The 13,387-nt window shown below is 40.0% G+C and overlaps 1 protein-coding gene across 1 annotated transcript in view; it reads right to left on the bottom strand.

The window, feature by feature from the left end:
- The window catches only part of TMEM255B (transmembrane protein 255B), a 206,589-nt gene extending 199,534 nt beyond the window's left edge, over positions 1–7,055 (bottom strand). The window contains exon 1 of the mRNA XM_063950766.1: positions 7,013–7,055. Within this exon, the coding sequence (XP_063806836.1) occupies positions 7,013–7,055 (43 nt within the window). The remainder of the gene's footprint in view (positions 1–7,012) is intronic.
- Between the last annotated feature and the right edge of the window lie 6,332 nt (positions 7,056–13,387).

Genomic DNA, 13,387 nt, shown 5'->3' with positions numbered 1-13,387 from the left:
TCTGGGGTCCTTGCTCCATTGTATAAGATTGATATGTCTTGAAAAAGATTGTGATAACGATCGAAACGTCGACCTGACCTGTGAAAACTTTACTGCCAATAAATGACATGTTAAGCTTTTAAAAAATTGGTGAGTGCCCTCCTCTACTTTGTGCATATTTTGGATTAATTTCCTTGGAATGGAGCACCACCTGAATGTTCTTATTTGAATTACTGTGGGCGGATATACATTTTATATATATATATATATATATATATATATATAAAGAAAACCTTGTATATATATATATATATATATATATATATGTATGTATATAGGATGCGTTTGTCGGCAGCACTCTCGGCGCATAAAGAAATGAGGTAGACACAGCTTTGTGTGATCGACGTTTCATATTACAACATTTTCATCAGGATCCTGATGAAAATGTTGTACTATGCATTGAAACGTCGATCACACAAAGCTGTGTCTACCTCATTTCTTTATGCGCCGAGAGTGCCGCCGACAAACGCATCCTATCTAAGGAACCAGCTTTCCCCGTTTTCCTCGGAGGGCATCAAACATCTTTATATTGGACACAGGACAACGGAGTGCCGTAAGCCATTCACTATATATATATATATATATATATATATATATATATATATAAAGGGTTGGGTATGTTATGCCAGCAGTCAGGATGCCAGCGGACAGAAGACCGACTGCAGCATCCCAGTAGTGAGAAGAATCCCAACTCTAAGTTAGACAGAACCCGAGATATCTGGCTGGGAAGAGCAATTAACAGACTCGGATGGGGGGACCACTGCTTTGAAGTTGGATATCTCCTATTTTACCAGCCGCTCTCTTTAAGAGTAAAAAAACACCCAACTTTGCATGTACTCGGACGCCGTTACACTGACCAAGTTTGTAAAATGTCCGATTTTGCTGCAGAAGTCGGCTTCCATTACATCCCGGCCCATATCTCTTCTACAGTATATTGCAGAAGTAAAAGTCTTTGTGAATTTTACTTGCTGATTTACTGTACTTTAAACTTGTTAATTCATTGACACAACTGAGGGCTAGATGCATCATCGCTTGGAGAGTGATAAAATGGAGAAAGAAAAAGTGCCAGCCAATCAGGTCCCATGTCACCGGTGTGTTTGAAAAATGGCAGTTAGAAGCTGATTGGCTGGTACTTTTTCACTCTCCATTTTATCATTTTCCAAGCGATGATGCATCTGGCCCTGACAGTTTAAATATCCTGACTGGATTCAGTCATATTATCCTTCTGACGAAATTGAATTGTGCACAGAGAAACGCGTTAAGGATACATTAGGGATTGCTACTAATCATCACAGACATGCATTAGCATCTTGGAGTTGCTGTGGATATACAATCTGTTGGATTTAGGTGTCTCTGCAGTACTAGAGCAATGAGGATTCAGCCAGCCAATCTGATGGAGTAGCGAGCATATTATACCATACCTTATGTTGTTTCATAGCTAATTACACTAGAGGAACATTGTTAGACTTATGATAAAAGAGGCATTACTGTGTTATAGGTCATTCTGACATACAGTAGTCAAAATTCAGTGAGGGAATCAGGAAATTAGAACTGTAACAATTAATTAGCAGGATTCCATTTATTTATGGTATTAGAGTAAATGTTAATTGATGGATTCGTTTCTTTAAGTGATAATCTATGATCTGTGATATTTGGTTTAAAATTATGAGCAAATGTATATCATAAAACACATTTCCCCATATCAAATTATTAAAGTATATGTAACATGTGACTGCAGGTGAGTGGTAAGTGATACATTGCAGAAACACTATAGCAGACAAGTCAGTCTGTCATTGTGTGATCATTAAATAATTCAGGTGGTTTTAGGTGCCTGTATTCACTTCTTGGGCAAGCAGGTCTTGTTTCTTTTTTTTTATTATTAGTATTATTTAGCAATCTCTATTAACCAAAAAGAAAGTTATACACGTAAATGCTTCTGTCTGCTTTTACTTGATTACTTATGGTAGAAAATGATTGTATTCTAAAGCTGCTTTTAGCATGCCTTTTAATAAACTAGCACCTTGTCACAGACCTTAATGAGTCTAGAAAAAGCATTAATATATACCTATACTGTATACATACAATATTTCTTATTTAATTAAGCATAGTCATTCTATGGGTGAAATTCAATTGTTTGAAAAGTTGGTTGGGTGTCGGTATTTTCCTGTCTATTAGATAGGAAAAAACAGACTCCCAACTGACTTTTCAAACATTTGAATCTCCCCCTATATATCTCACTTCAATTTTCACTTATAAAATATATATATTTTTTTTATAAAAATGCTGATCTCTCAAGTGTTAACAGTATGAATTTTCAAGTGTTAACAAGATGAATTCAATATTATTGTTTTTAACTTACATTTTGTTTAAGCATTTAAAAAGTTAATAGCGGAGCAGCCATGAAAGCATTTTCCCTCCAACCTTGTCTCTCCTTGTCAGTTTGGTTTGGCTCAACACTCTGATGGCTAGTTCCCATAATTCATGAACTCGCTGGAAATGGCCATCATTGTCCACCAATGAAAGTGCTGGGAGCAATATTATTATTTATTACCAGTTATTTATATAGCGCAAACATATTCCGCAGCGCCTTACAGAGAATAATTGTCCATTCACATCAGTCCCTGCCCCAGTGGAGCTTACAATCTGTATTCCCTATCACATTGTGGGAGGAAACCGGAGTACCCGAAGGAAACCCATGCAAGTCCTGGGAGAATATACAAACTCCACACAGTTAGGGCCATGGTGGGAATCAAACCCATGACCTCAGTGCTGTGAGGCAGTAATACTAATTATTACACATTAGAACTCCATCAGTGCTTCTAGCTGCTTAGGTGTTTGGTAGAGCAGGTGAAGCACATTGTTCATTTAATCATTACCCCATCCGTACTGCCCAATATGACAGCTTCCCAGCACACCCAGCTTCCTGTGCAAAGTGGCAAAGATTTCATTTATATGTGCTGTGATGATAGCGCTATTTATTTGATGGTGGGACTATTTCATTTTCCAGTGGGGTATGATGGGGACTGTTAATTTAAGGAGAGGGTGATAGGACTATTAAGTTAATATTGAGGAGGTTCGAAAGCTATTTATTGAATGTAGGGTTGTTTGGGGAGATCACTATTTATTAAATGTGAATGCTAATTATTTATTATTATGTTTGGGATGAAATAAGATTATTTTATATATTTAATAAATATGATTACTGCTAAATTAATGTTGGGCTTGTCTCTGGTGTATAGATCTATGTAATGTTTATGCTTGTAGCAGTGAGTTAAGCCTAATTATAAAGTCTGGATACTTTAATGTACTGCTGGTCAGGGTAGGGAAAGCTAGGCTTAGAGTGTTCACTTGTAGACTTGCCATATTAAATGTACTACTTTTTGCTCTAACTTATAGGATCCCGGCCAAGAGCTACTTAGCACAAGACACAAGCAGCATCAGGTGTGACAGCAGCAAGAACAGGTAGGAAAGAGCTGGGCTATCTGCCATGCCAACAGTCCTAAGTTTCGTGGAGCAGTCCCAATTTTGGATGACTGTCCCACTCAGTAGGAACCGAATGAAAGGACAGTTGGGAAGTAGGTCTTTCTTCACACTGATCTGCTCGAGAAAGGGAAGCTGAGTGCACCTAATAGTAGTGTATACAGCATTGTCTGTATATTTGATAGAGATGGGAAGGGTTGGAATACTGCATTTGCTCTGCTGTTTATTGTATATCTGTCTCTAGAATTCATTCTTTTTTAGACATTATAATTTGGTCCAGTGTAACACGCTTGTGTTTTTAATGAACATAGTGCATTCATACAGTCTATGTAGCAGATTAGTCCATGACTGGACTAGTATATCCTACTGTATCAGCTACATGAGCATTATATGCAGGTGCTCTGATCTCATAAGCAGTGTCGGACTGGGGCATGAAGGGCCCACCAGGGAAATGCAGCGGTAGGGACCCATACTTAGAAGCTTGGGTAACCATTAGTGAGTGCATAGCATGGGCCCCTTAATATACACTATATATATATATATATATACAGAGAGAGAGAGAGGGAGAGGGAGTGAGGGTAAGAGTAGATACTGCTAGTGCATGCATGATAATGTAGCAGATAGATAAAAGCAAAGCACTGTAGAGAACACACCATAGCCTGTTGAGGATACGAAGCAACCAATTGAGTAAATAATGACTTTTTCTGTGTTGCATAACTTCAAATTGTTATAACTAGCTTCAAAAACTGGTAAAAATCAGAGAAATAATTTCAGAAAGGAATAAAATAAGAGTCTTAAGACTTATCCAAACTTACAGTATCTCTTATTGAGAAAGCCAATATAAATCTTGTATCAACTTGTCACATTAGGTGAGTACCTACACTTTTCTCACAGAAAAAAAGGACTGCCATTTTTTATATAGTGTAACTTGTGCTACAACCTCTTAATATTATCTGCTGTATGTCAGTAAGGTATACAGATTGTAGGTCAGCAGTAAAAAGGTCAACAGTCAAGAGGTTGACCCCAAATTGTTGACATGCATAAGATCAACAGGTACAAAAGGTCGACATGTAAAAGGAAGACAGTACAAGTTCAAAAAGTCAGCATGACAATGGTCAACATACATATTGTCAACACAAGTTTTTTTATTATTTTATCCACTTTTTTTCTACTTTTTCATCCTTTACCATTCACGTGGACTAGGCCTATAATTGGGAATAGTAACCTTGCCCGAAGCATGGTGAGTGAAGTAGTAGACTAATTGGGGGATTTTTTGTGCAAAAAGAGAAAAAAAAAATTGTTGACCTTTTTGTGTCATCCAATTCCACATCGACCTTTTGACCCTGTTGACATTTTCTACTCTCTAGCTTTTGCCTGTTGACCTTTTGCCACCGTCAACCTTTTCTACTGTTGACCTTTTGACCCTGTCAACCTTTTCCATGTTGATCATTTGTGGTCGCCTTATTGACTGTAGATCTTTTTAATGTGGATCTAATGAACCAAACCTATCAGTAAAGTGCCAAATAAACTCAATACAATAGTTCTAAGACCACAGTTTGCAAAGATTTCCTATTTTTATAGAAAACTAGCTGGAGTACCCGGCGTTGCCCAGGATTTTAAGAATGTCTGTTTCCAAAAATAAATGTAAATATTAAACACACAGTATCAATAACACTGTAGATAGCTGAATACCCGTGCTTCGCTACGGGATGAGGATGGTAAATTAGAATGATAGTTGTTCGTTAATTTACGTTGGTTGGAGATCTAGTATATCGGCATATCTTCCTTCCCCGACGCACTTTGTATAGTGGCCGGACCCCTTTTTGGTCCCCCAATGGACCCTGCTCTTTCCACTATGCAACTCTCAGTCTGTGGCTTCCTGCTGCCTCCATTCCCCTTGTCACATCATGTCAGTGCCCCTGTGAAATTATCGTTTTTTTTTACATTTTCTTATATAGCGCAGTACATTATGTATCTCCTGATATACTCTGTGCTGCTGGGGGACAGTGCTACTTCCACTATATAACTCTCAGTGTGTGGGTTTATGCTACCTGCATTCCCCTCCTCACATCATGTCACTGGCCCTGTCACATGCATCCCTGTCATCACTGACATATCATACATGTCCTGATATAGTCTGTGCTGCTGGCCCACCCCTAGGGGTGCTAGTGGTGTGTTGCCCCCACAGTGTTTGTTCTCAGAGTGTAAGTCATATGTGTACCAAGTTTGGTGTAAATTGCTCCAGGTCTTCCACAGTTTTGCTGGCTACTGACATACCCTGTGCTGCTGTCCCACCCCTAGGGGTGCTAGGGGTGTTTGACCCCCACAGTGTTTGTTTCCAGAGTGTAAGTCATATGTGTACCAAGTTTGTTGTAAATTGCTGCAGGCATTTCAGAGTTGTGCTGTCTGCTGAAATACTCAGTGCTGCTGCCTCACCCTTAGGGGATCTAGGGGTGTCTTCCCCCCACAGTGTTTGTTGCCAGCTTGTAAATCATATGTGTACAAAGTTTGCTGTAAATTGGTCCTGGCCTTCGGGATTTATGCTGTCTCCTGAAATAATCTGTGCTGCTGTCCCACCCCTAGGGGTGCTAGGGGTGTCTAACCCCCACCGAGTTTGTTCCCAGATTGTATGTCAGATGTGTACCAAGTTTGGTGTAAATTGCTGCAGGCATTCCAGAATTATGCAGTCTGCTGAAATAGTCAGTGCTGCTGCCTCACCCCTAGGGGTGCTAGGGGTGTCTTACCCCCACAGTGTTTGTTGCCAGATTGTAAGGCATATGTGTACCAATTTTTCAGTACATTACTCCAGCAATTCTGGAGTTATGCTATTTCCTGATATACTCTGTGCTGCTGTCTGCCCCCCTAGGGGGTGCTAGGGATTTCTAATTGTTTTAGTTGCCTCGGCCGTGTTTTAATACACTCGTATGTAAAATGTCACAATCTTCGCTTGTAAACTGTGTATTTGCATAGAAAGACAGAAGGACAGATTTTCATTTTTATATATTAGATACATAAAACATAAACATTAGTTATCTACCCCAATGTTTTCTGCATTTTTTTTAATACTCACTAAAAATATTAACATTTCTACAGCTTTTCAAGGTGTAATTCAAGCAGAGTAAACATTGACAAGATCATGACCTACCTATTGTATGTTCAATGTGGCCCCAGTACTTAATATTCAAAAGTACAATTTAAGTAACTACTAAGAACTGAAATGTTTCAGTCACAGTCCCAGAGATCCTAGAATAGCTACTTTGGTAACACTGAGCAAAACAACTTTAGACCTGGGCTGGACAACTGGGGCACAATAATCTATCATTTACATGCACGTAACCATCAAATATACTTTGCAGTCAGCTGAAACCTAGAGAGACATTACAGAAGTAAGAAATACATAGTGTGCAGACACTGAGAAAGTAATAACAATACATCAGTAGTATTACTTATCCCAATGAAAGAACAATAATAAGAGAACATGGATAAAACTTACCTGTGGCATCAACTGAAGCTGTAGGAGCAGAGGCTGGCTGCATCCTGCAATAGATGAGGACTGATCACATAAACAGCAGCCTTCCCTGTCTCTGTGTTACAAGCTATCCTTTCTAGACTCCAAACCAACAGTGCTGCACAATGCAAAGACACTGCCTGCCACTGAGTATTATTACTGCCTATCTCAATGTGACCTGCTGGAGAGACAGGTGTGATATGTGACTGCTGAGCCTGATGTCTGCTTCTTCTATTACATCCCTGATTGCTCTCACAGTTTTTTCTCCTTTCCTTTCATTTGACTCTTTTTTTTTTCTTTATGTTTTCTTTTTTTACATACTTGAATTTATTTATTTTTTGTCTTTCAAGTGCAACTTGCTGCTTTGCAGAAGCTGTGCTGAAACAAATACCTTGTACATTATAATGGACCTATTCTAGCCAGTGTATAAGAAAGTTTTGCAGATATTACTGCTAGATGATTCTACAAAAAACAGATTTGACTGTATTTTCCTTATTTCTGTTGTCATAGCATGTCTTGGTCCAGAAATCTAATAATACTAGAAAGGGGGAATGGGGATACTGAAAAGTTTTAGGCATGTGTGGAAAAAATGCTGCAAAGTAAGGGTGTGTACACACGGTGAGATATTTTCTTTCGATTATTTTCTTGCGATCCCGATTTGATCCCGATGCGCGGTCCCGCCAGGGCGGCATCGCAAGAAAAGAAAAGGTGTGTACACATGGTGAGATTCGGGCTATGCCCAATTATGCCCATAATGAGTGTGCTTGCGATACTGGCTCTGTGCGATTTTGGCTAAGTGTCAATTTTGACTATCTCTTCTATAGAGATAGTCAAAATTGACTTGCCTGCACAGTCTATCTTTTCTTTCGATGCCGACCGCGCGGGACCGCGCATCGGCATCGAATCGGGATCGCAAGTTGACTGTCACCTTGCGATCTGCACTAACTTTTCTTCCGATTCTGACTATATAGTCAGAATCGGAAGAAAAAATCTCACCGTGTGTACACACCCACAGACTGTGCAGGCAAGTCAATCCTTGCTAGATCGGTGTACTATCTAGTTCATCTCACATGTCAATGACATCTCACATAAGCCAAAATCTCACATAAGCCAAAATCGTAAGCACGCATAGTCCATATCTCAAGAAAAGTTAGTCAAAATCTGTGCTATCTGGGCTCCGGGGAGTTCAAGGGAAATCGCAAGTAGAAATCGGCCATAGCAAGGATCTCACTGTGTGTACACACCCTAAGAATGCTTCAAAAATAGAGGTGTTAGTAGTTTATTTTTTATCACTTAACAATATGCAAACTGAAGGAACAGAAGACAAATCTGGATCAAATCATTATTTGGTGTGACCACCCTTTGCCTTCAAAACAGTATCAATTCTTCTAGGTACACTTGCACACAGGTTTTGAAGGAACTGGGCAGGGAGGTTGTTCCAAACATCTTGGAGAACTAACCACATATCTTCTGTGGATATAGGCTTGCTCAAATCCTTCTGTCTCTTCACGTAGAGACAGACTTGATGATGTTCAGATCAGGGCTCTGTGGGGCCATATCATCACTTCCAGGACTCCTTGATCTTCTTTAAGCTGAATATAGTTCTTAATGACATTGGCTGTATGTTTGGGGTATATATATATATATATATATATATATATATATATACACTGCTCAAAAAAATAAAGGGAACACTTAAACAACACAATGTAACTCCAAGTCAATCACACTTCTGTGAAATCAAACTGTCCACTTAGGAAGCAACGCTGATTGACAATCACTTTCACATGCTGTTGTGCAAATGGAATAGACAACAGGTGGAAATTATAAGCAATTAGCAAGACACCCCCAATAAAGGAGTTGTTCTGCAGGTGGTGACCACAGACCACTTCTCAGCTCCTATGCTTTCTGGCTGATGTTTTGGTCACTTTTGAAAGATGGCAGTGCTTTCACTCTAGTAGTAGCATGAGACGGAGTCTACAACCCACACAAGTGGCTCAGGTAGTGCAGCTCATCCAGGATGGCACATCAATGCGAGCTGTGGCAAGAAGGTTTGCTGTGTCTGAAGGCGTAGTGTCCAGAGCATGGAGGCGCTACCAGGAGACAGGCCAGTACATCAGGAGACGTGGAGGAGGCCGTAGGAGGGCAACAACCCAGCAGCAGGACCGCTACCTCCGCCTTTGTGCAAGGAGGAACAGGAGGAGCACTGCCAGAGCCCTGCAAAATGACCTCCAGCAAGCCACAAATGTGCATGTGTCTACTCAAAAGATCAGAAACAGACTCCATGAGGGTGGTATGAGGGCCTGACGTCCACAGGTGGGGGTTGTGCTTACAGCCCAACACCGTGCAGGACGTTTGACATTTGCCAGAGAACACCAAGATTGGCAAATTCGCCACTGGCGCCCTGTGCTCTTCACAGATGAAAGCAGGTTCTCACTGAGCACATGTGACAGACGTGACAGAGTCTGAAAACGCCAAGGAGAACGTTCTGCTGCCTGCAACATCCTCCAGCATGACCGGTTTGGCAGTGGGTCAGTAATGGTGTGGGGTGGCATTTCTTTAGGGGGCCGCACAGCCCTCCATGTGCTCGCCAGAGGTAGCCTGACTGCCATTAGGTACCGAGATGAGATCCTCAGACCCCTTGTGATACCATATGCTGGTGCAGTTGGCCCTGGGTTCCTCCTAATGCAAGACAAAGCTAGACCTCATGTTGCTGGAGTGTGTCAGCAGTTCCTGCAAGACGAAGGCATTGATGCTATGGCATGGCCCGCCTGTTCCCCAGACCTGAATCCAATTGAGCACATCTGGGACATCATGTCTCGCTCCATCCACCAACGCCACGTTGCACCACAGACTGTCCAGTAGTTGGCGGATGCTTTAGTCCAGGTCTGGGAGAAGATCCCTCAGGAGACCATCCACCACCTCATCAGGAGCATGCCCAGGCGTTGTAGGGAGGTCATACAGGCACGTGGAGGCCACACACACTGCTGAGCCTCATTTTGACTTGTTTTAAGGACATTACATCAAAGTTCGATCAGCCTGTAGTGAGTTTTTCCACTTTCATTTTGAGTGTGACTCCAAATCCAGACCTCCATGGGTTAATAAATTTGATTTCCATTGATAATTTTTGTGTGATTTTGTTGTCAGCACATTCAACTATGTAAAGAACAAAGTATTTAATAAGAATATTTCATTCATTCAGATCTAGGATGTGTTATTTTAGTGTTCCCTTTATTTTTTTGAGCAGTGTATATATATATATATATATATATATATATATATCAATATATATATATATATATATATATATATTTAGAGATGTGCACCGGACATTTTTCGGGTTTTGTGTTTTGGTTTTGGATTCGGTTCCACGGCCGTGTTTTGGATTCGGACGCGTTTTGGCAAAACCTCCCTGAAAATTTTTTATCGGATTCGGGTGTGTTTTGGATTTGGGTGTTTTTTTTTTCAAAAAACCCTCAAAAACAGCTTAAATCATAGATTTTGGGGGTAATTTTGATCCTATAGTATTATTAACCTCAATAACCACAATTTCCACTCATTTCCAGTCTATTCTGAACACCTCACACCTCACAATACTATTTTTAGTCCTAAAATTTGCACTGAGGTCACTAGATGACTAAGCAAAGCTACCCAAGAGGGTGGCACAAACACCTGGCCCATCTAGGAGTGGCACTGCAGTGTCAGACAGGATGGCACTTAAAAAAAATTGGCCCCAAACAGCACATGATGCAAAGAAAAGAGAAAAAGAGGTGCACTGTGGTCGCTGGACGGCTAAGCTAAGCGACACAAACACCTCAATATCACAGGAATTATTCGTTCTAATCAATGGTATTATTGGACTAAATCACTGGAAGAAAATGACAAAATCACTGGAATTATTCGTTCTAATTAATGGTATTATTGGTCCAAATCACTGGAAGAAAATGACAAAATCACTAGAATTATTCGTTCTAGTCAATGGTATTATTGGTCCCAATGACTGGAAGAAAATGACAAAATCACTGGAATTATTTGTTCTAATCAATGGTATTATTGGTCCAAATCACTGGAAGAAAATGGAATGGATGGATACTTGCAGTGACACAGAGCTGCAAGATACAGCAATGGCCTACTGTACAACTATATACTGTTAGTCACCAAAATGCTGCACTGTAATACTAGAAGCTATAGAAAAGTATATATATTATTGTATATATCAGTACAGACAGAGCGGTGTAACTGTGACCCATGTGTCCTGACAAGCATTATAGAAGCTATAGAAAAGTATATATAATATTACTGTATATCAGTACAGAGCGGTGTAACTGTGACACATGTGTCCTGACAAGCAGTATAGAAGCTATAGAAAATAAGAAAAGTATATATATTATTGTATATATCAGTACAGACAGAGCGGTGTAACTGTGACCCATGTGTCCTGACAAGCAGTATAGAAGCTATAGAAAAGTATATATAATATTACTGTATATCAGGACAGAGCTGTGTAACTGTGACACATGTGTCCTGACAAGCAGTATAGAAGTTATAGAAAAGTATATATAATATTACTGTATATCAGTACAGAGCTGTGTAACTGTGACACATGTGTCCTGACAAGCAGTATAGAAGCTATAGAAAAGTATATATATTATTGTATATATCAGTACAGAGCAGTGTAACTGTGACACGTGTCCTGACAAGCAGTATAGAGGCTATAGAAAAGTATATATAATATTACTGTATATCAGTACAGAGCGGTGTAACTGTGACCCATGTGTCCTGACAAGCAGTATAGAGGCTATAGAAAAGTATATATATTATTGTATATATCAGTACAGAGCGGTGTAACTGTGACACATGTGTCCTGACAAGCAGTATAGAAGTTATAGAAAAGTATATATAATATTACTGTATATCAGTACAGAGCGGTGTAACTGTGACCCATGTGTCCTGACAAGCAGTATAGAAGCTATAGAAAAGTATATATAATATTACTGTATATCAGTACAGAGCGGTGTAACTGTGACACATGTGTCCTGACAAGCAGTATAGAAGCTATAGAAAATAAGAAAAGTATATATATTATTGTATATATCAGTACAGACAGAGCGGTGTAACTGTGACCCATGAGTCCTGACAGGCAGTATAGAAGCTATAGAAAAGTATATATAATATTACTGTATATCAGTACAGAGCTGTGTAACTGTGACATATGTGTCCTGACAAGCAGTATAGAAGCTATAGAAAAGTATATATATTATTGTATATATCAGTACAGAGCAGTGTAACTGTGACACATGTGTCCTGACAAGCAGTATAGAAGCTATAGAAAAGTATATATATTATTGTATATATCAGTACAGAGCTGTGTAACTGTGACCCATGTGTGTCCTGACAAGCAGTATAGAAGCTATAGAAAAGTATATATTATATACTGGTGGTCCCCAGTCCCCACAATGCAGCACACTGATCAGATATTTGTAGCACACTGAGCACAGATATGGAGCGTTTTCAGGCAGAGAACGTAGATATTTTCAGCACACTGAGCACAGATATTTGCAGCACACTGAGCACAGATATTTGCAGCACACTGAGCACAGATTACGGAGCTTTTCAGGGAGAGAACACAGCCACGTCCTCTCCGTTCAATCTCCAAAGCACGAGTGAAAATGGCGGCGACGCGCGGCTCCTTATATAGAATACGAATCTCGTGAGAATCCAACAGCGGGATGATGACGTTCGGGCGCGTTCTGGTTAACCGAGCAAGGTGGGAAGATCCGAGGCTGCCTCGGAACAATGTAAAATGGGTGAAGTTCGGGGGGGGTTCGGATCCCGAGGAACCGAACCCGCTCATCTCTAATATATATATATATATATATATATATATGTAATAAAAAGGCTAACGCTTCTCCTTCCCTCTGTGGGGCAGGGAATTCAAGTGTTTTGTGCACCGGCGGCCACTGGATGATGTCCGATGGAACAATTCAAGTATTGCTCCATTCGGGCATGCATAGCTGCCAGCACTGACATTACTGTTATGTTGTTCCATCATTTTGACGTGCAGGTAACTAATATATATACTGTATAATCACAGAAGCGCTGCACTCAACTTATATCTATATATATATATATAAATAAAACTGTTCATTTGTATGTGTGTGCAGGATAAACTCGACAACTACTGAACCAATTGTGATGGGATTTTCACTCAAATGTTCATTAAGGGGGTATATGTGGTATAAACACAGTCTCACCTGGGCCACATCCCATTAGAATCTTTGCCTCCATTAGCTTCCTTTGTAAAATAAACACTTTAAGTCGGGTTCCATTTTATAACTTGGGTGAAGTCAAGTTCTGCAG

The sequence above is a fragment of the Pseudophryne corroboree genome, chromosome 2 (genome assembly GCF_028390025.1).
Source record: "Pseudophryne corroboree isolate aPseCor3 chromosome 2, aPseCor3.hap2, whole genome shotgun sequence".
Lineage (NCBI taxonomy): Eukaryota > Metazoa > Chordata > Amphibia > Anura > Myobatrachidae > Pseudophryne > Pseudophryne corroboree.
This window is presented reverse-complemented; position numbering and strand designations above follow the sequence as displayed.